At 41.1% G+C, this 21,400-nt stretch overlaps 1 protein-coding gene across 1 annotated transcript in view; it reads right to left on the reverse strand.

Moving 5' to 3' along the window:
* Positions 1-21,400, reverse strand: part of ERGIC1 (endoplasmic reticulum-golgi intermediate compartment 1) — a 60,724-nt gene that overhangs the window by 25,788 nt on the left and 13,536 nt on the right. The window contains exons 2-3 of the mRNA XM_033005370.2: positions 12,093-12,154; positions 5,258-5,330 (exon numbers count right to left, since the gene is read on the reverse strand). Coding sequence (XP_032861261.2) covers positions 5,258-5,330; positions 12,093-12,154 — 135 coding nt within the window. The remainder of the gene's footprint in view (positions 1-5,257; positions 5,331-12,092; positions 12,155-21,400) is intronic.

Raw genomic sequence — 21,400 nt, forward strand, 5'->3', positions numbered from 1 at the left:
GATGGCTCATGCTCTGAGGTTACTGTTTCCAGCAGAAGGAACTTTTGTTGCACCAGGATCACACTCTGCAACTTACAGCAAGTGCAGCTTGACCATGCAGGTTGTTATGAGAAATTTTCATTGGCCAAGAGGCACAAGACACATTCACATACCTTGGAGAGCTGAGGGACAAAAAAAGTCCGAAGGCAGGTATGATAACAATTCTGCTTCACTACAGGATCAGTACTGGGCATGCAAATGAATCCAGTGTGAACAAGCAACGTTGGTCTCAGAAGCTCCCGGCATTTTGCTCCTTCCCACGTTTGGGGTAACTGACAGTCTGCATGAAGTCATGCTGTGCTGCACATGATGTGGCCCTGGCATAGGAGCTGGGCTGTGTGATGTGATATAGATTGACCAGCTTATATTTCATAAAGATTAAAGCAAGCAGGTATCCCCAGTGAATGATCTGGTCACTCTAAATGAACAAATGATTTGGACATAGCTCATTCCTTATGCTTTTATGCAAAGGTGCTATTTTTATTACAGATATTCTGCTTAAGTAATTAACTGCCTTGCAGGGGCGCACAGCCTTCCAAGTGGCAAACTTGTCACTTCAGACTGTTCTTTGCCTGCTACTACATTAAAAAAAAAAAAAAAAGAAAGAAAAAGGAAAGACTGCCAGGAACAGTCTGTTGCTTTCTACAGTGTGCTGTGGCAGATGAACTATTGTTGAGCAGCTACATTCATACCGCAAGTATCACATTCATACCCTCCTACCCCTTCCCTTGGCTGCCAATGCAAGGCAGACTAGATTAGTTAATTACATCTTTCCTCCTTAATGATGGAATCTTGGAAAACTCTTATTGATCCTACAGAACATAATTCATGACCTAATTACAGTGATAAAACTGCAAGATTATCATCTTGCCAGCTATTAACTTCTAGCACTGATCTGAGTTAATTAGAAAAGAGATAGGCTATTTCTACATTCTTGATTTGCAACATAACAGCATGATGAATGAGGAAGGCTGCTAAAGGTATGCTAAGCAATTTCTAGCTCTCAATCTACTCTCAACTCTCAACCTGCTACCAATCCTGCCCAGGAAATACCAGACACATTTAACACTTTAGCTCCATTTCTTTAGCCATTTGAGTTATTTGCTCAGTGGGACAACCATGTTTGATACTGCCAATTTTGCAGAAGTTCAAATGTCGAGTATGGGCTTCCTTTTCTTTATCTGTCTTTTACAGAATTCACGAGGTTAATCTAGGTTCTTGTTTTGGATTACCGCTTCAGTCACTCTCAATCTGGACAGGAAAGAAAAAAAACAAAAACAAACAAACAAAAAACCCCCACCAAACTAAAAAGGTTGATTTCCAGAGTTAAACTCACCCTCCCCTTAAGCGCAATGATGAGTTGTGGCTGAGCAAAGAAAGAAAAATGTCTTCCCTCACGAGCCCTTCACTGTGCTTTTCCTGAAAAGGATGTTGCCCCACCTAAGAACCAAGCTTTGATTTCCTTCTTCATTGCTCAGAGGGCTGCCTGTCAGGGTCATGCAATAAATCTAGAAGATGAGAATCTAGGAGTTTTCTACCCTAGGCTCGTCTACACAGGAAGCTAGTCAGCAGCAAAATAGGATGTGCACTTGTAGTGCGTTACCTATGCCACAAGAACTTCCTGCATGTCCGCTGTAATGCGCACAGTGTCTTAGTTCGGCTTCTTAAACTGAAGTAAGCTCCCGTGCACCGACGCAATCTCAGTGCTCATTAGAAATGCCCACACAAGTTATGACATAGCTACTGTGATGCACGCTGTCTTCCCCACATAGGTAATCTGCTTGGTTTTAGTGTTATGACTGTTATCCTCAAGATCAGGGTATAACTTCTTGGCTTCCTGCCACCCAGACAAGTCTTTAGCAGTGGAGACCATAAATGCTAAGACAATGGGCCAGTCAAGGAAAAACAGCTTTGAAGTTGGGCAAGAGTGACCAAACTGAGATTTCTAGTAACACCAGGAATTTAAGTTGGTGTAGCCATATGAATGTAGAAGAAAGTCCAACAGAGGGTAGAATCCAGCAACCAATAGGGTTTAGAGTATTGTGGAGGAGACCTATTTTCTCATGTCGCAGCATCAGTTCAACAAACCACACCAACCTCTCCCTGTAGATGCAGATACCAAAGAAACCTCTTGCTGGTGAGAGTTAGACAGTTAATCTTGTGGGTACCACTGCTGTTGAGGTTGCTGCTGACTTGCCCTGAAGCAGGCTGTCAATGCATGCACACCATGCACAATTACTCGGCGTAGTAGGGCTATGAGGTAAGCATGAGTCCACATCAGTGAACCTGGTATGTCTCTGATGTAAGCCACCACGCCAAGTGCTCTCAATTTCACCTTGCCATCAAAAATGTGCAGCTATTCCCATGCAATCCAGCTTTGTCAAACGCATGACTGCTTTAAGGGAAATATGACACAAGAGAAGAAACACTGATGCAGTCCCATAGTACAGCTGGCACTGACAAAAGCAGGAAAGCTCACCCCATGTCAGTGTATTAGAGTAATCATTCAGATCCTGGCTCACACTAGGAAACTTCAAGCTGGGAGAGATCATCTGTTGTAGGAGACTCTTAATACGAAAGAAACTCGAAGCTTGCAATAGAAGTTGATGGGAATTTAACAGTTTGCACATAAGGAATCTTCCATATCTTCAAAGATATTTAATTCATGGGCAAACAAGGCTTAAAATATCTTTGTGAGAGAGTATCTTCCCCATTATTTGCTACCATCCAATTTAAATGATGGCAGTGTTCTTGCCCTGTTTGTTCCAGACTGTATAGAGCTCCACACTTGTGCACCCTTATTCTGAATGATGAGACTATACTGACTCGCAACACACTGCCAATAATACACACTTGAATGGGAAGCACAAAAGGTTTGCAGCATCCTTTAACACCTTCAAGGTACTGGGTTTCCCTGGAGAGAAAGTAGTGAGTAAGAAATGGAAAAAGAAAAGTTTACTTCTACTTTAGACATTGCTGAACTGGGAAGCACTTTGTTACGTGACTTTCTGAAGTATTTCCGTTGTTACAGGGGGAGCCTATTTACAAATGCTGTTGGTGATCTGTTCCCAGCATGAGAGATTTTGATGACCTGTAACTCATCAGAAGGAGGTTTTCATATTCTGCAAGCTATTGTGTTGGAGAGTCCATGACGAATCAGTTTCCTGCATTCATTTGTCTCAGTCTTCCATGACATCCTCTCTAAAATTTTATTGCTTTATTGCTTACAAACACCTCCTCCCCATACAGCTCCTGCTGGGAAAGGCAGTTTACCATCTCTGACATTTTAATCAGAAACTTGTCAGCTGAGCATGCAGAAGCTTATAGCACCTCTGATATCTTTGTGGAAAATGCATCATCTCGTTAAGAAAAAAAGTATGAAGAGGCCTCAGAGAGTCATACAATTTTGCTGTTCAAAAAGAAATCTCTAGTCAGGAAACTACCACTACATAAAGACATGTGCACTCAAATAACTGGATCAAAAGTAGGTAAATATTACTAATTCCTCTAGTAAAGCATTAACTAAAAGAAAAAAGAAAACCAGATGAGAGAATGAGATCTAAGAGGAGAGCAAGAAAAAGCACTATTTTACTTGAAGCAACTTGTCTTGATTTTCTCTATTTTTTAAAACAAGAAAACCAAGAAAATTCAGGTCCTGAGAGAAGTGGGTTGATAAGGTGATCCTAGTATTTTACAAGCAAATGCACGGAACTGAATTCAAAGAAACAGTGAGTGAATAAGAAACCTAAGATACCATCTCTGAAGTAAATGTGCAAATGAGCATAAAAAATTAGCTAGAGCTAGATTACACTCCTGTCTTATGGTTAAACATTACTCAAAGTTAAAATTATTCTTGAAATTATATTCTTGACCCAAGTCAGAGCTGCACAAAAACAATGAAAAAGCCACATGGTTATCAGAAGCCACGTAAAGCATGGTCAGTCTAAATACGGCACATGACCTCAACGCATTTCAGCGCTTTTTTTGCTCAGCAGTGACATCTGTTGCTACCTGGACCATCATGTAAGTCGGACAGAAGTTCCACCCTTCCTAACTATCCAGGAACTGTGCATCACAGTCCAGTGAGCTCACTGCCACATCAGCAGGATGATGGAGAATGTTTCCTAGAACCCAAAACAAAGGTACTTGTGTTAACAGTTACTAAGAATTTACTTCAAGGCAGAAGAAACACGAGAACAGGAAAGAAAAAATCTGATTAGCTAAAATACTTGTTCTATGAGCAATTTTTTAAAGCAGAGATTATTTCCATTTTGCTCAAAGCAACATCCCAAAGAAGTTACCTGGGACAACTTGTCTTCAGGCACAAGACCTGTCAACTAGGTTTTGAAGTAAGGCTCAATATATGAAAGGAAAGATCCATGCATGAGTAAAGCCATTGCATGCATAAGAGGTTCATCTCTGACAGTGAAAATAAGGTGTTACAAACATTACACTAATAATCATTTGTGTTTTATGACATTCATTTTTCAAAAAAGCATCTCCAAAAACATCCAGTGAAGACTGGCAGAATGCGATACCCATTTCATCCACAAGGAAGCAAGGAGAAAACGTCTTGTCAGAGATCCCACCGTATCTGCAATAGGACCCCACTGCCTCAGAGCACAGATCATGTCGATTCAACCAGCAGGCACCACACATTTAAACATATGGTATCACTGATGAACAATATACTACCTTTTGAGAATCACTTTGAATCAAACAAGCACAGAGGAAATTGCCTATTCAGGAGGAGAGGGGAAACAAATCTCAGATGAAGACAAGAAATCACCAGGCTAAGGAAGAAGAGGGAAACTGCAACTGACTGGCATTTATCATCTTGGCATTCATACTACCTTACACCTGATCACCAGAGAACTGAAAAGGGTCAGAAGCTTTTGATGTGATCTGTGTTCACATGAAAAATATCCACTGTTCTCAACAGAGAAATTCAGTATGCAGCTAATAAAGGATCAAGCAGGTCTGGAACAGTTTGCTCTATCAGAAGTATTTTAGAACCAAATTTGCCTAGCATACTTTAGTAAATTAGAAAGCTGAATGGCTGACTGAAAATTTGGACTCAACCAAAAGGAATCCAAAAACCATTAGATGACTAACTGACCTAGTGAAATTACAAGCACATTTTTCCAAGATAACAGAGTAAACCTGTAAAGAATCATATACACATATACATTCAAAGAAAAACATGTTTTTTACTTACATTTCAGTGGCTATGAATCCGGTGAGCTCAGACAGGAAGAGAAACAGTATAAAGAGACAGCAGCAGACAGAGACTGGAAAAGAGGCAAGGAGAGGAAAAGGTTAGTTTCATATCTCTAACGAAGACAAAAACTGTTTTCACACAGGCATATTATTCACCCCATGCATATGCCACCCAGACACGCTGAAGAACTAATGCTCTTTAGAGGCAGTGACCCAGACAAGGCCAAGACAGCAGTGACTTCAATGACAGGCCAATACCTAACACTATGCTGGACATCTTAATTCTTGGGTCACATCTTCCATCAAGATTTCCATCTCCCCATGGCTCCTGCATTCTCCAGCACACAATGTTGGTCCACCAGCTCTCCCTCCTTCTTGACAAAGCTGCTTGACAATATGACTTCTTTGGAGCCCTCGCTCCAAATGTAATTTTATTACTACTAAAACCTCCAAAAGGAAAAAGAATCAGCATCTCCTTGCTTCAAAAGCATGTAGTCAGCTACACAGTGTTTTGTGGATCAGAAGACATTCTGGTTCTTTGTCAAGCTCTAAGGCTATGTGTAAGTCATCCCACAGCCTGCACTACCTGCTAGATAGAACTGGTACAGCAGAAACATGGCAATAATGGAATAGTCTAGTTAATGCCCGATACTTCTCTAATTTCTCCATTTGCCACTATATTGACTCTTCGATGAGGTAAAATTCCCAGTGAAGGAACTGAAAGTACATGGACAACAAGTCCCATGTCTTTTCTAAGAATACAGAGTTAAAAGGAGGAAACCCAAAGTAACTGGCATATTACAGGTTATTCTTCATCAGGAAACGATTCAAAACATTGTACAGTGACATTCATGCAGAAATGACAGTCATTGACCCACACACATGGTGCTGGAAGGAACGACAGATGTAAATCATATTGAACAGGGATGATTGGAGCAGACAAGGATGTGCCAACTCAAGAAGACAGGGCTGCAATGTGTATTTGTATTAAATAAAACACCCAAGTTCACCATGAATCACTATACGAAAGAATAAACGAGTAAATGGCACATGACAACAGGAGTACAATCTCGCTCACCTCTCAATCCCAGCAGAGTTTCAATGACCAAGCACTCTTTGGAAATGACCACTTTACCATAGGCACTAATTATGACTGAGAAACATGTAAGAAAAACCCTGTTCCTCAACTTTATTCCAGATGACCTACACAGTCTGAATACCCCTTCCTTCAGGAAGCTCAAGCAACAACTGGCTGGGGAGCAATTTTATCATACAATTGCTCCTGTCCAAACTCCCTTGGTAGAGAATGTGAGAGGCAAGGGAAAGAAAGAGGAGATACTTAAGGCAAATACCAAGACAGACCCTCGAGTGACCTAAAGCCTTGTGTCTCATTCTTCAGATTAGTCAGTTTATAGTTCTGAGGAAAGAGAAATGAGTTGCTTCCCCTTCCTCATCAGAGTCATTTCAAGGGTGGATTAATTTACTGACCCTCTGAAAAGTGCAAGGGATTAAAAGAGGTGTCAAAAAATCCATTAGCTAGGATGAAGAGAGAAAAGGGAAAAATAACTTCAAAGACCAGTAGGAAAATGGGAAGAAAGAGGGGATACATTAATTTCTAAAGAGAAACCTCAGATGGTTACAGAGTTGTTTCCAAGTCTTGGCTGTCAAGACACAGAAGAACAACACTGCTGTAACCCAGCTAAGCCATTGGCACGGTGCACCATGAAGCATGGAGGAGAAGAAAGGTCTACTTAAGCACAGCAGCAAATTCTTATGAGAATATATACACCTACATAAGAGCACAAAAACAGCAACCTAGGCACAAGACTAGTTGATCCAGTGTTTCTTACTGTTAATCACTGAACAGTAGAGACACAAGATCTCTGTTCTTTGGCAGGATGCAGGGGAGAGCTTTTGACATAGATACAACCCTTTCTTCTTTAATTGCTTCCCATTGCTTGTTATCATCCTGTAAAGGCACTCCACAGCATCAGGTAGACCTCTCTGCTCTCCAGCACTTCCATGCAAGGAAGTGGTACTACTAACTGTAAATTCTCTCCTGGAGCTTTCCCTCTCCTCCAATGTGTAAACTTTCTCCTCTGACATTTGTTTCATCAAATTATCCTCTCCTTTTCCAGTGTACAAAGTATTTGCTCCCTCAAGTCCATCTTCCACTTCAGCTCTTGCAGTGAAGGCTTGTGATAATACTTACCAAATACAGTACAGTAAAATTCCACTAACCTATATCTAAAAAAATCCTGCAAGAATGCCCTGAAACACCTGGCAGGGACTGACTTTCAGAGCTCCTCAATGCTTTTGCCAGTCTTCAAACTGCATAGTCAGTTTTCAACCTGTAAAAGAGATTACTGAAGGTGGACATGAGAGGGATATATACAGTCATGACCAGCCTGAAGGAGATGAATGGGGAACAACCACTCGTGGTCTCTTCCAGTATGGGAATGGGAGGGAAAGGAGAGGTTAAAAAGAAGAGGAGGCTTTCCTTTACACAATGCCTAACTAAATTCTGAAACTTCTTGACTATGGATGTTGAGGATGCCTAAAAAAAGTCTGTAAGATTTCAAAAAGGAATCATACGTGCCCAGCAGAAGAAATCAGTTGATGGCTACTAAACCCAAAGGACCACCTCTAGCTCAGGAAGTTCAGAACTGACAACTGAGTGAAGCCTGGTGAAGTGTTTAAACTGCCCTCATGCTCTGTCAGGCACCTGCTGCTGAACGCCCCTGGCAAGAGGACACTAGGCTACACAGACATTTGCACTGACCTAGCTAGGCTGGCTGCTCTTGTGTTAAGCTCACACACATTTTCAAGGCAGGTGGGTGTCTTTAGCATGAGACTTATGTGAAAGTCATATGCGTTAAACTGTCTCTAGAGAGAGCAATTTTTCAGACACAGAACATGAGCTCTCCTTAGCGTGGAGCTGTAGGCATATACGATGTTTCCAGCATAAGAATTTACGCACACAATGCTTCAGCTACTGATTTCATAGTGAAGGCCTTTACTTGCTTCCATGCAAATGTGCAGCTCCTGCCACCCACATTTGACAACTGTATTATATTTCAAAAAGTAGATTAAAGGCTAGGATCAGACAGAATAAAACAATTCATGCATAAAGCTTAGTTAAACTGCAGGAGCACTGCAATGTTCCCACAGAGCCTGAAGGACCATCTAAGACAGGTTTGTTAAAACTCTAATATAATAACATGATCAATATATCAAATGTTGCTGGTGTTAGACACACTGAAACACACTGCTGTTGGCTGATCAATAATCTCAAAAGGATGGGAAATTCTGCCAAGTTTTTTTTTCCTACACTAGCTTTGACAGCCTAACCTTTTTGCACATATGCCTTCTGATACATACCCCATTTATGTACATTCTTGACTCTTCCTCCCCACCCCACAAGAAAAGAAAGAAACGCAAAGTGTTTAACACATCATGCAGACTGAGAACGTGGATCTATGTCTATATTAAGGCATAAATTTAATAGTATTTATTATTCAATGGAGCAAACTGCTATGAAGTGCAAGGAACGGGTCTTGTTACAGATTCCATGTGAATCATAACTTTGATATTTCCTGATGTGTATTTAAAACTCCAGACTCCAAACAGCACAGAGTATTTCTGGATAACATTACCATGTGTGCATACAACATGTGCATGCAAACTATGCCTCTACACTGACTGTTAAATAGCAGGATTGCTACAGCAGCTGTCCAAATTGCAGGCCCCTCTCTCAGACTGCTCCTGTCCAGCCAGATGCCAACTGTCAGCCAGCCAGAGCATGTGCTGCCACTGCCTACATACCCAAACATGGCCAAGTTGTCACCACGCTAGTCAGGTCTGTTAGAATGGCCGTGTGCTGGCATCACAGACACGGTGGGAAGGCCTGCAAAGACTGGCACAAGAATCTGATGGAAGAGAAACAACAATGGCACAACTGGCTGAGTGGCACAGGGATTGCAATGCTGTCTGAAAGAAGAGATCTTTATTGAGAAAAATGAGTCGGTAACTTCTGCACACTTTTCAGAGAAGTCCACAGCAGTGGGTATGTTGTTCTATACAAACTTCACTCCAGTAAACTGCAGTGGACTGTTCTTGGTTCCTTCATTCCTACTAATTTTTAGTAGCTGGAAGGGTTGCTACACAGATGTGAAATATCTTGTATGCTGCGTTCACTGCAACTTTTGAATTTACAAAACCCTACATAATAGCCTCAATAACTCTCCAGTTGGCTTCTGAACTTGCTTGCATTCAAGATTGCCTGCTCTTCTCCACCAAAATACTCTAACATTTATTCTACCTGAGCTGCTTCTTTTCTAGAAGAGTTGGTCACTTTAGCCCTGGTGGTCAGAAGCAATTTTCCATCTCTTTTCTTCTGTAATCTGATCTACGCCTTCTTCCCTAATAAACCTCAAACTTCTCAAAAAAAGGCCTTTTTACAATCCAGAAGCAACTACAGGAATCCTGCAGTAAACCCACTCCTATTCCAGAAAGTCTTCAGCACCAGAAGTGATACTGAACTAAAGTTTCAGCAGAAATCATGTGGGAGGGGCCTAAATTAATGGTTGGCTACTATGGGCTATTTTATATCTGCTGTGTAAAACACGGAGGACTTAAAGCCAAAATAAAGTTGCAGCCATAGTCATTTCACATACTTACTAGACCCTAAAAGATTTGAGAGACAGAACCTTCCCCTATCCTCAAACCCCCAATGTTATTACAAGCTGACTTCCCTAAAGCATTCATTATGAAATCATGCAACCTTCCCAGGCTTCAAACTGGCATGGCAATGGACTGGTCTCATTTATGGCCTCCTACAACATGCAAGATTACTGGCTTTCAAATTACAAGTCACAGGCTTGGTCAGACAGAAAGCCCATTAGGAAAGCTGCACATAAGATCCTCACATGCAAAGCCACCACAGTTCGTTGGCTGCCTGTGTGGTTCAAAAGCTTATATCAGCCTGTCTAAAACACTCTGACAAAAAGAAGGAGAACCAGTTAGAGAAGAAAATCAAAGCCTGAGAAGCTGCAAATAACAATAGAGAGAAATAAGTCAGCTAATAATTTTAAGAGTCACAGCCTTCAAGCCTTCCCACAACAGACTTATCACTTGAGCTGTTTACTGCAGATCAGAAAGCCTAACACTGGATGGCCTTTGATGTTTTTTTTGTTTCTAAAACATACTCTTTTGCAGGTGATTCATAACAAGACAAATTCTCAAAGGGAGCCCAGTTATAGTGTGGGAACCCTGAGTTTCCAAAACAGAAGAGAACGCAGGATCACTAACAAGTTCAAAGTGTTCTTTCAAAACACTCAATCTCATACGCCTCTAAATTAGCCAACAGTTTTATTCAAGCCCTTTGTTCACAGTTTCAGCAAACCTAAAAGGGAGTCAGCATACAAGTAATTCAGCAGTCAGGAGAACATGGAGGACAAGGACTCTCTAAAAGTAAATATTTAGAGTAATGTGCTATCTTCTTCATAGAAGCACAGAATAGTTGTGGCTGGCAGGGACCTCTCTGGAGATCACCCCGTCTAACTCTCTTGCTCAAAGCAGGGTCAGCTCAAGCAGGTTGCCCAGGGCCAGGTCTAGTTGTTCTGAGTATCTCCAAGGATGGAGACTCCACACCACTCTGGACAATCTGTTCCAGTCTTTGACAATCCTCACAGTAAGGAGTAAGAAGTTTCTTTAGCTCACAAAGGGCTTTCCTTTGTGTCCATTGATTCACTGGTATTGACTCAGTTCTATTTGATGCCTGTTGTCACCAAGGGATATGACATCACTCACGTCAGCAATGACATACAAGGCTACTGACCCAGCTACAAGAATGGATGAATGGAGCACAGCTACATGATCAAAGGAAGTCACTGTTCAATGGAACAGGAAAGCTGCATTAGGCGTCTAATTACAGGTCTGGCAGGATCAACCTGATCAATGTTTACCACTCTGCACAGTGTGCTCACTGCATATAATTGTGTGAAATTGCATTACTCAGCCTACAGCCTCCCTCAGGAGGAGGAAGGAAGGAAAAGGGGCCCAAGGCAAGAGATTTATATCAGCCAAAGTCTGCATTGATACATGGGAGTGAGAGTGGATTGCTATCAGTGGTTTCTGACCAAGCAATTTTTCTTCTTTAAAAGCATGACAAATAACAACAAAATAAGATCTCTGCTCATTAGTCCCACCTACAACATCAGATGAATCCCCTGAGTACGTTGTGAGAGAAGTATGTGTTTCCCAAATCATCTTCGCCGCTGGCCACCGCATATTGCCACCCACACGGCTCCTTACTGACCCAGAACACGGATTCACTGTTTGCAGTAGTTTGGTTCAAGTCTCTTCAAGCAAACATCTGGGTACACTAACTGTGAATGCAACTGTTGCCAGCTGGTTTTCACACTGACTGAGGGGATGCCTATCAGAAAGAGGTAAAAAAAAACCTGCAGTCATCCCCCCCACCAGTGTTTGGAGCAGACTCTCAGCTTCTGTTCATGGGAAGACACCAGCAAAAGCTCCTTAGCTACCTCAGTAGATGGCAGAGTAGGTATTTCAGTACTAGCTTTTAGGAGCTCCCTTTCATGACAATGTATCTTTCCTACTTTTTGTTGAGATTCTGAATCCATGCAAACTACTCCACCGTCTAGTATGACCTGACAGATAGTGCAAGATGAGCCATCTCAGCAACAAAGGATACCCTTTCCAGTGTTTAATATCCCTTTAAAAAAAAATTCCCCAGAGACAGAGAAGCCAAATGATCTTTAATTTTAGACCAGGGGTATGCAAGGACATCAAAAAGAAGTGTTACTTACTAATAGCCCCTGTGTAGGTTGGCTGTGTAAGGTCTTTTGGCACCTTCCTGTAGATGTCAAACCTGAAAGAGGAAAAGCAACAGCCATAAAACAGGTGGAACATTTCAACACATTTCATGTCCCCCACAGGGATGAATGATGCTGAAGTTTTTCCATCCAGCTTTCCAACAACATTTTTTCAGTTCGCAGAAGGAAATGAGAAGGAAAAACAAACCAAAAATCCTTTTTCTTTTGTACAATTATGTAACTGTGCTCCTTCTTGGCTCCAATTTCCAAAGCACTTCTTGCCGCCTCCCTCTGCCTTGCTGTCATGGATCTGTGCAATTTGAACTGAGAGAGGTGCCAGGGAAGAAGTCATGCTGGACAGTTTATGGAGCACCGTAAAAGGAAAAGGATACTCTACGGACTCCTAAATAAAGAGGCCTGGCAAAAAAACAGTGAGAGACAACCTATATTGCCCCTTGCAGTTTGTATCCTGCAATAGCCAGAAATTGATACTACCAAAGTCAGAAATCAAGGTGTTAAGACAAGAAACCTACCCTTGGACACTGGATACACAAGAGAAATTAACCCAAGAAGTTTGCTACTCCCCCAGCAAAATCCAGTTTAATATTAGACTCTTGTTTTGATTCAGTCATATCTTTTAATATCCATATGGATCAGCTTTGCTATTTTAAACTCTCATGGTTAAACTTTCACTGCCCTCATGATGTTAGCTGTATTATTTCCTACAACCTTGTGTTCCTGCACATCCAGCCGCAGTGCAGCTCTGACATCAGTTTTTCCATCACTCGATAAAAATTAATTAATGCATTAAAAAACACACACACACCCTAAAGAAGGAAGTGACTGGTTCTCCCCCAAAATAGACTTTTTTTGGATACACCACAAGTGGATGAGATCTGATGCTTTTTTCCAGCCCTAGAGAGGCATGAGAGACATCAGCTTCCAAATTCCTATTCTATACTGCACCAAGATGAAACACCCCCTTGTTTATTCAGTAGTTCCCACTACACTAAATATTATACTGAGAGTTTAAAAAACACCCCCTTGTTTATTCAGTAGTTCCTACTACACTAAATATTATACTGAGAGTTTAAAAACTAGATAATTTTTCTTTTCTTCACTCTTCATCTATTGAGATCACTTACAACTTGGAGGCACTCTGGGTGAATAGAACAACATTTGCCTTGGATGAGATTAGGAGGCCACTGTTGCTGTGTTTCATTCAGGAGTTGAAGCCAGAGGAAAAAAGGGTAAGAGAGAGGAGAGCATGTATCAAGACAGTTCATCTGTCCAGCTCAAGTCCTGAACAAACTATGTAATCACTTCACTGTTCCAACAATCCAATGTTTGACAGAGCATGCTGCACAGGATATGCATGGAGCTATATGCTTTTATGACTCTATTCACTGCCATCTCCTAAATATATTAGTAATATTCCTGAACCAAACAGTCCATTTATGGCTCTCCAGCTGCCCTGGGAACATCTGGAAAGTGCTGTTTACATTCTTTCCACATACGCCAAAGCAACAGCAGCAACGGATGGTAAAGCAACCCAGAGTAGCTGATGACATCATGGTCTCACAGGCAGGGAAGTAGCTGATCATTCCTGCTCACAGCCCATTAAACGCTGAAAGCTGGCGTCGTCTCGCCAAAGTCACTATAATAGATCAACAAGGCTAAAAAAATGGAGAGGAAAAAGAGAGAGCGCACATGAACACGCAAGAGCTGCTGAGTGTGAGTGAACAATTAGAAATAGGAAATAGCTCTATGCTGGATTCAATAAAAACAGCAGCATATGGATACTATAAAAGGAAGTTTGTTCTTACAATGAGATAATATTTACTAGTATTAAAATGATGACCCATCACAGTATTAAAAAAAAAAAAAATCTAGCTTTTTAAATAACTCGGTGGAAACTTGATGTCATGGCAGGGTTCCCTTCTCTCAGACTGCCATTTTAATCACAGAAGTAATATCCAGACCCCACAAATTAAGTTTTACATGGCATAAGTAAGCTAGGATTAGGCAAAGACATTACAGTAGGCTATCAGTGGCTCCCAGACACATTTATTGCCTGGCTTTAAGTGCTTAAAAGGCAGTCCACCCTCTGTGCAATTCTGCTTTCCATCTTTTCTACCACGACATTCCTTCTCTCTTCTACTACCATGACACACATCTAAAAAGTGCTTTAAGCAAGTCTCTGATTTTCCTGGAGTTTTCAACTCTTGGGTCTATACTTACAGGCTGAAGCCTCCCTGCAAGCATAGTACAACACATTCACAACAGTTACCACATGAAGCCCTTAACACACTTTAAGGATCACTTAATGTATGAGCACAGCAAGCGTACACAGCTTGCTAGGCAAAGAACATCAGGCAAACAGCCCCCCAGTCTTGAACTTTACAGTCTAGAGGCACATACAAGACAAGTACAGAACAACCCAGGAGAACTGAATAAAGCTATAATGGCTTTATCTTGTATCATTAACACATTATTAGGTAAGGACAGACACTATGGAATAACACAGAATCAAGAGTGGACAACTTATGCAAAAGAGGCAATGAGAGCAGACTGGGTGGTAGGGATGAAGGAGGAAAGCCCAGGTAAGATCTTACGGATGAACACAAAAGCTTGAAGGATGACATCTAGAACCTTGCTCAAGCAGCAGAAGGAAAGGCAAACAGGGGAGGTGTATTTAAGCTTGCAGAAGGATGCCGAAATGATCACAATTAACATTAACAGTAAGGGAAAGGAAAAAGACAAGTTTGGAGTAAGAGACAAAACACTGCTGGCTAGATTTTGCGCACTGACACGTGATACCAGTAAGCCCAAGTGACTACCAGACCAAAAGAAAAAGGATTGCCTATGTACAAGTATCCTGGCAGAACATTCATTTGCTTGGAAAAGACATGCTCCAGATTAGGAGGGTTTATTATTTGACAAAGGAACAATACACTTCAGGGTACCATGCATCTTCCCATAAAGCATCTGATACTGGCCACAGCTTGAAAAAATACAATTTATTTAGTCTGATCCAGAATGGTGAACAGCAGTTGGGTTTACACATTCAGAGAAGAGCAAGTTGGAAGCCCAAAATGATAGCAAGACATCAAAGTCTGAAGAGAATGATGGAGATGCTGGCATGGCCAAGGAATAGAGCAATCTTGTTAACTTTAACCCCGAGTTAGAAAAATATATAAAATGCATAGGATTCAATGACAGCTTGAAAAATATGTTTGTGAGACACCAGAGAGCTGAAATCCCAGCAATAAGTAGAAGATGAAGCCCCAAATAAGGCCTCATTAATTGCATATAATTATAATAAGTAAATCAAGCAAACTTCTTAAACAAATTTGTGAAGTTGACAGGAATTATTGTAACAGGAGATAGTGTAAGACACAAGAAATCAGAGATTTGTGAAAGCCATAGCTCTTATAAGGCCTAGGGGTTAAAAATCTGATTAACTTCTAGACTTGACTAGACAAACCCTTCTTTTGCCACTGGCTTCTTGTCTATGTCACAGAGCTCAAAGCAATTTCAGGGGATCACTTGCACCTTTCTGGGAAGAGAAAAGAATGAGGATTAGATACCACAGATGATTTGTAGTGTATGAGGGAGGAGGCCATGGAGTTGCATGCACAGTAAAGGGGAACAGGTTTTACTTGCCCTCAGGTCAGATGTTCCTTCAAGCACCTGCAGTAAAAATTCCAATAAGCCTCCAGGTTCTTGAGGTATTGGTCACTTGTAAGAGTATTTGTACCCTGGGAACAGAAAGCAACCTCGTGCTCTGTATATTGCAAAAGCTGCCTTACAGATTTCTGATACTGGCACATTCAAAGCAGTGGAAGATATTACTAATGCTGGAGGAAGATGGGATACTCAGAAAGGTTATACCAGCCAGCTCATAACACAGCAAGACACACTGTACTACACTGTGAATATCCACTTTGATACTCTTGTAGTCATATCCTAAACAACCATGAGAAACCAAGGTGTAGATTTACAGCATGTTCACTGCCTCACAGTAACTGCTAAGTGAACTCTCTTAACCTGCAGTACTGTGCAGCAGTTTACCCTGCTTTCATGAAGGGATACATTACTTTACACTTAGAAAGCAGGCACACGTACAGTTTCCACAGGACAGCCAGCACGTTATTTATATATAGCTTTTGGCAACTGTCCTCCTTTTCTCAGAAAGGCAAGACTTGTAAGGCTAAGTAATATCTTTGAGTTAATCAACTGACAGCTGCAGAATGGAAACAACAAACTTTCTGCTAGGGAAGTTCTTCCTCCAGGTCATACGTATCCTCATAAAGAGAAGGCTGGACCTTGCAATACCAGAGTACAAGGCTGAAGATAGAACGAGGCTGTCATCAGTATAACAAAGGAATTTCTTGACACATCTAGTATATCTATTGTAATTTCTTTCAATGGAGAGCATGGTTGCAAACAAAGAAATAAAAAAAGGCTGTTTGGCAATATCAGAGTTTTGCAGGAACCGAAATTCATACCTAACATGAAGGAACACTACAATACTTTTTTCTCAATCCAATGCTGAAAGGACATAACAAAAACTTTCTCACCTTCCTGATGGGAATGTCAACAAACAGGTAAAACAGCACTGTAAAGAAGAGCAGCACTATTCCTAATTAGGTTCAAACAGAGAATTCACATACATTAGCATGATTAAGCCAGGTCTGAGGCAGAACTGCAGCTGTCTGATGGACAGGTGTGCAACAGTCCTCTCAGAAACACAGAAATTACATGTATGGTCTCGTCTTACTGCAGTTGCACAAGTGCAGATGGGTACACCTCAATGGAGCTGAACAAAAGGATGGCAGATTTCAAGTGCCAGTAAGTATTAGAAGGACTGCAAAAGCTATATCCAGACTAATATGGGATGTTGCTATTCAAAATTTTTTTCTTCAGACAGAAGTATATAGATATATATATACTCACCTATATATCTATATCTATATCTATAGAAATATATATATATTGATATGTATCTTCATGTTCACTCTTCAGGATCTCCCAGAGCCACAGAAAGCAACATAGTGTTTAAGAAGCCAGAGCCAGATGCAGTAGTGCTCATGGGAGTGGGACAGCCTGACAATCCTGGCCAGGGCTGGCTATGGAGAGACAATGGTAGGTCAAACCCAACAGAAGCAGCAAGTTGACGTGATCAGCCCTGGGGTGATTCCTGACTTTCCTTTCAGATCTATTCGACTGACAGGGCAACATGGATGACAAGGAGGGCAGAAAGTATCTACCCAGACACTGCATTTTTTTCTAGAGTAGATACTTTGAATGCCTACCCTGAGAATGGGGATGAGCTCATTCCCTCAGCAGGAGCTGCTAAAGGCAGGGCTTCCTGCCAGGGTGTGCTTTATATACACCTGAACAGTTTCAAGTCTGGATCTGAAATATTTCAGGAAATGAAGTAATAAATACATTATTTCACTGACGATTATCACCCCTACAGAAAAGTCATCTCTGACATCTTTCGAATCTGAAAAAAACTTCAATAAGATACTACAGTAGCATCTCTGTAAAATGCTGTTAACTTTTTCATGATCAAGAAGCAAAGAACTCGAGGCAATAGAAGAAAAATGAAAAATATTTGGAAGTAGAACTAACTAGAGAGTGGTTAAATTTGAATGCCTTGTAGCAAAGGGATGATAGCTAAAGGAGTTCATATCTGAGAAGGAAGAACACTAATTCCTCGTTCAGTTTACAGCATTTGTTGCAACCCTCAAGCATTCCCACCCCTCCCTGGCACAAAGGAGCAATGCACTGGCCATGTCACCTAGGGCAGACATTCAGAGCACAGCTTATAAATCTCCCTACACTACTGACTCACTGTGAGGAGTCACTGCAAAGAGACAGCAGATGCTTTAGCTCTGTCTGTGGAGCACTGAACCACAACTCTGGAGCGAGCAGCAGTGGCATGTTTTCATGTACCCTTCTGCAAGGCCTGTTTTTACTGATTTAACTAAGGGGCAAGGAAAAGATTATTTTGCAGTTCTTGGACTGTATTTTGGATTCCAGTTAATCAAGCAGCCAAGCAAAAGCACAACACATTCTCATGAGGCACTTGGTCACAGAACACCATTCAGGCACCTAAGTCAGCAGCAAACAGATTAATTTTCATCCCTTTCCACTCCTCAGATGAATCAGAAATTTAGCTTTAATGCTCACAGACAGGGGAAAAAACATTTTTGTTCTTCAGGCAGATTATGTTTTTCCCCAGAAGAACCAAATATTTAAACATTAGTCTTCTTTTTGAAGCATACTGGCTCTACTGTAGGTACTTCTGCACCCCATACTGAAAGGGGAAGGTGTTTAGAAGGCACAATCATTCATTACAGCAAATTACATTTCTGATGTCAAAGGTGATTAGAAAAAAGTAAAAAATCAATATCATGGCTGACATTCCACCTTTAGCAGGTCAATGGTGGCGTAAATACATCATGTCATCTTGTCTTAGCAGCAAGGGTCCATGGCTGTGATTCACACAGAAATATGTGGGTGTTGAAACAACACTTGATTCTCCACCTCCCATACTAACCAGCTTTTAGAAGTGGCATCTATTTTTCAGCAGATACCACATTTGAAGTTGAGGTCACTAATTCCTGGTGACATTACTCACTCTCAATAACGAGTCCAGTGCATTGTGAACAACTACCTTAATTGCATTATACATCAGTAGCTTTGAGATGTCTTTGAAAAAAGAGACGGCCTGGTGCTGCTGAACCAAGATGCTTCATTAACAAATAACTAACTTACAAGAACAACACATTTAACAGCAGAAACGTAATTTCACTATTAAGTTAACCAAACAAGTGACAATTCCACAGCAGATTTGACTAAACTAGACAAAGGGGGAATTACTGAGTACAGATACAAAAAGTGAACTTTGAAAATATTATAAAGATTATGTTGTTACTGCAGTAAGAAATTTGAAGAACTGTGAAGTCAGTGTGCGCATTCCAACATGCTGCATGTTGGAGACCCAGTGCCAGACAAGTGCTCATTCATTATGAGTAGGGAGCTGCATCTCCATCATAATCTACCAGTTACCATAATGTCACCCAAAGAGAAGGAAAAGGCTGTTGGGGAGATGTCCCTGGGGTTTCCAAGATACAGGGGAAAACCCAGATAAGAAAAAGCCAACTGGTGAAGCCTTGCAGCCCGAACTGTCCCGAAGGACTTTTAGGGTCAGCAAAACCTCCATCCCTGATTGTTTCCTTCTTGGTAAGAAACACAACTGCTCTGAGAAACAGAGGGGCTTGAAAAAGAGAAAGGCAAGGCAACTATGACACATACACAGACAGACAGTTTGGTTGTCTGAAGAAATGAAGAACAATACACCTTCCCAAGCTGAGATGGCTTCCTGGATCAACAAAAGCTCTTGGTCAAGGGCTCAAGTTTAAATCACAGCACAAAGGAACAAAGAAATAATAAACCCTGTCTTCACTGGCAGTTGGCACATCAGTGGGTGGTTGTGGGGCATTGATATGGGTTGTATCACTCAGATTTCTGTTGAGATTCCCTCTTCTCGCACAATTTTACATATCTGCAGTACAGGTTAATTCATTCCCAAGACAACTGCATAAGTCAGAAAGAAGGAATAAGTCTGTCTTTTCAGAACCTTGTCAAAAACGTAACTGTGTCACAGTAAAACCACTGACCCTTCATATAGCAAGAAAGCAAGCTCTAGAACATGGCACACCAGCTCACACTGAATTTGTAGGCCAAGCTCTCTGCTCTACAAAGTGAAATAAGATTAGGCTGGCCTCTTAAGAACTATTCCATACAAGAAAAGTTTCCTTGCCACTGCACAGGGGAATACAAGTCTGTTAAAGCAGTTTTCAAAATTTGTTTCCCCTTCTGTTCCTGTTCAGGTACTGGTAATGCCCTTATCCAGTTTAACAGCAAGTAGCACACTTAGAAACTGGAGATACATTTAAGTGAGATATTGCTGCTGTTTCTTCCGATCTGTCAAGTTCTTCTTGCAAACCAAAGAAAAGTAGATCAGAGTATGGCTGCACGCCTCAAATATCAAGAATCTGAGAAGGCATGATGTCAGTATTTCTACACACACATGCCAGTTCCTGACTAATGTAACAAAGAGCTTGCCTGTTCCTTACAAAGTCCATTCATTATGTACTCACCAGTAAATGGAATTAAACGTGGAAGAATTTCTACCATTACACACTGTACTTGACATGTTCAAGAAATAAAATGACACAGAGGTATCCCATGCAAAGTAGACACATTAAGTTTTAAGAAACTCATTCTTCAAAAGAAAAACAAGGTACTTTTTGTCAAAAGAAGATAAAGTACTCTATTTGTTAATTACACTGGGTTTCTTTTTCAGGTGGATAGAAAAACTGCTGCACAGTGCATTTCTAAGAATGTACATTCATTCAAAACAACAATCCTAGAGTGCTTTTGATGAAAACTATGTGCACTGTGGAAGGTACACAAAGAGCAAGGCAGGTGCCAAACACAACCTTGGACAGTCAAGCCTATGCCAGCAGCCATTTCATCTTCGATAAGTCATCTGGAGGCAGCTGTGTCCGATAACAGGTTAGAAAACTTCTAGTGTCTTTTCTTTGAGAGCATCTACCATTTAGACATACTAAATAAATTCATTTTTAAGCCACATCTGAATTACACCAGACTCTTTAATTACTTCATGTAGACATCAGTGAATCCAGCCAACTAACAATTTCTATTCAGCTGACATTGAAGAGACAAACCATCCTTAACTTTGAGAAGGTTTAATTTTCCCTGGAGACGAGGACATAAGCTTGGGATTTGTTACTCTACATACTTCTGTTCTTCCTCTTACTCTTTCCTATCTGCCTCCTTGAATATTTCTGTTACATTGCTGTATTACAGACATATGATTCAGAGACCAGAGATGGTTGGTTCAGTCACTTTTATTTGGTTCCCCATGGGAGCTATAGATCTGGTGCAGAGACAGACAACGAGCTCTTCCCACAAGATTTGTATAACTGTATCTATTTTTAAGTTTGTCATTTCACAACTTAAGAGGTGCATTAGCAGTTCAGGAAATGAAGGCAGGTGTGAAGTGGGGAGAGGAGAATAAGCAACCTCAACCCCACTTCAGGAAACATGTTTAAGTGCACCTGAAATGAGCTGGAACAATGGCTCTGAAGAGTTTTAAACCAATCGGCAGTATGGGCTACCACACAACTTTCTTTCTTCATATTACTGCTGCTACCACCTCTGGAAGAAGTGCCCCCCGAGACAGCAGAAGAGTTTACTGA

The sequence above is a fragment of the Tyto alba genome, unplaced genomic scaffold, assembly GCF_018691265.1.
Source record: "Tyto alba isolate M040663 unplaced genomic scaffold, T.alba_DEE_v4.0 Super-Scaffold_17, whole genome shotgun sequence".
Taxonomy (NCBI): domain Eukaryota; kingdom Metazoa; phylum Chordata; class Aves; order Strigiformes; family Tytonidae; genus Tyto; species Tyto alba.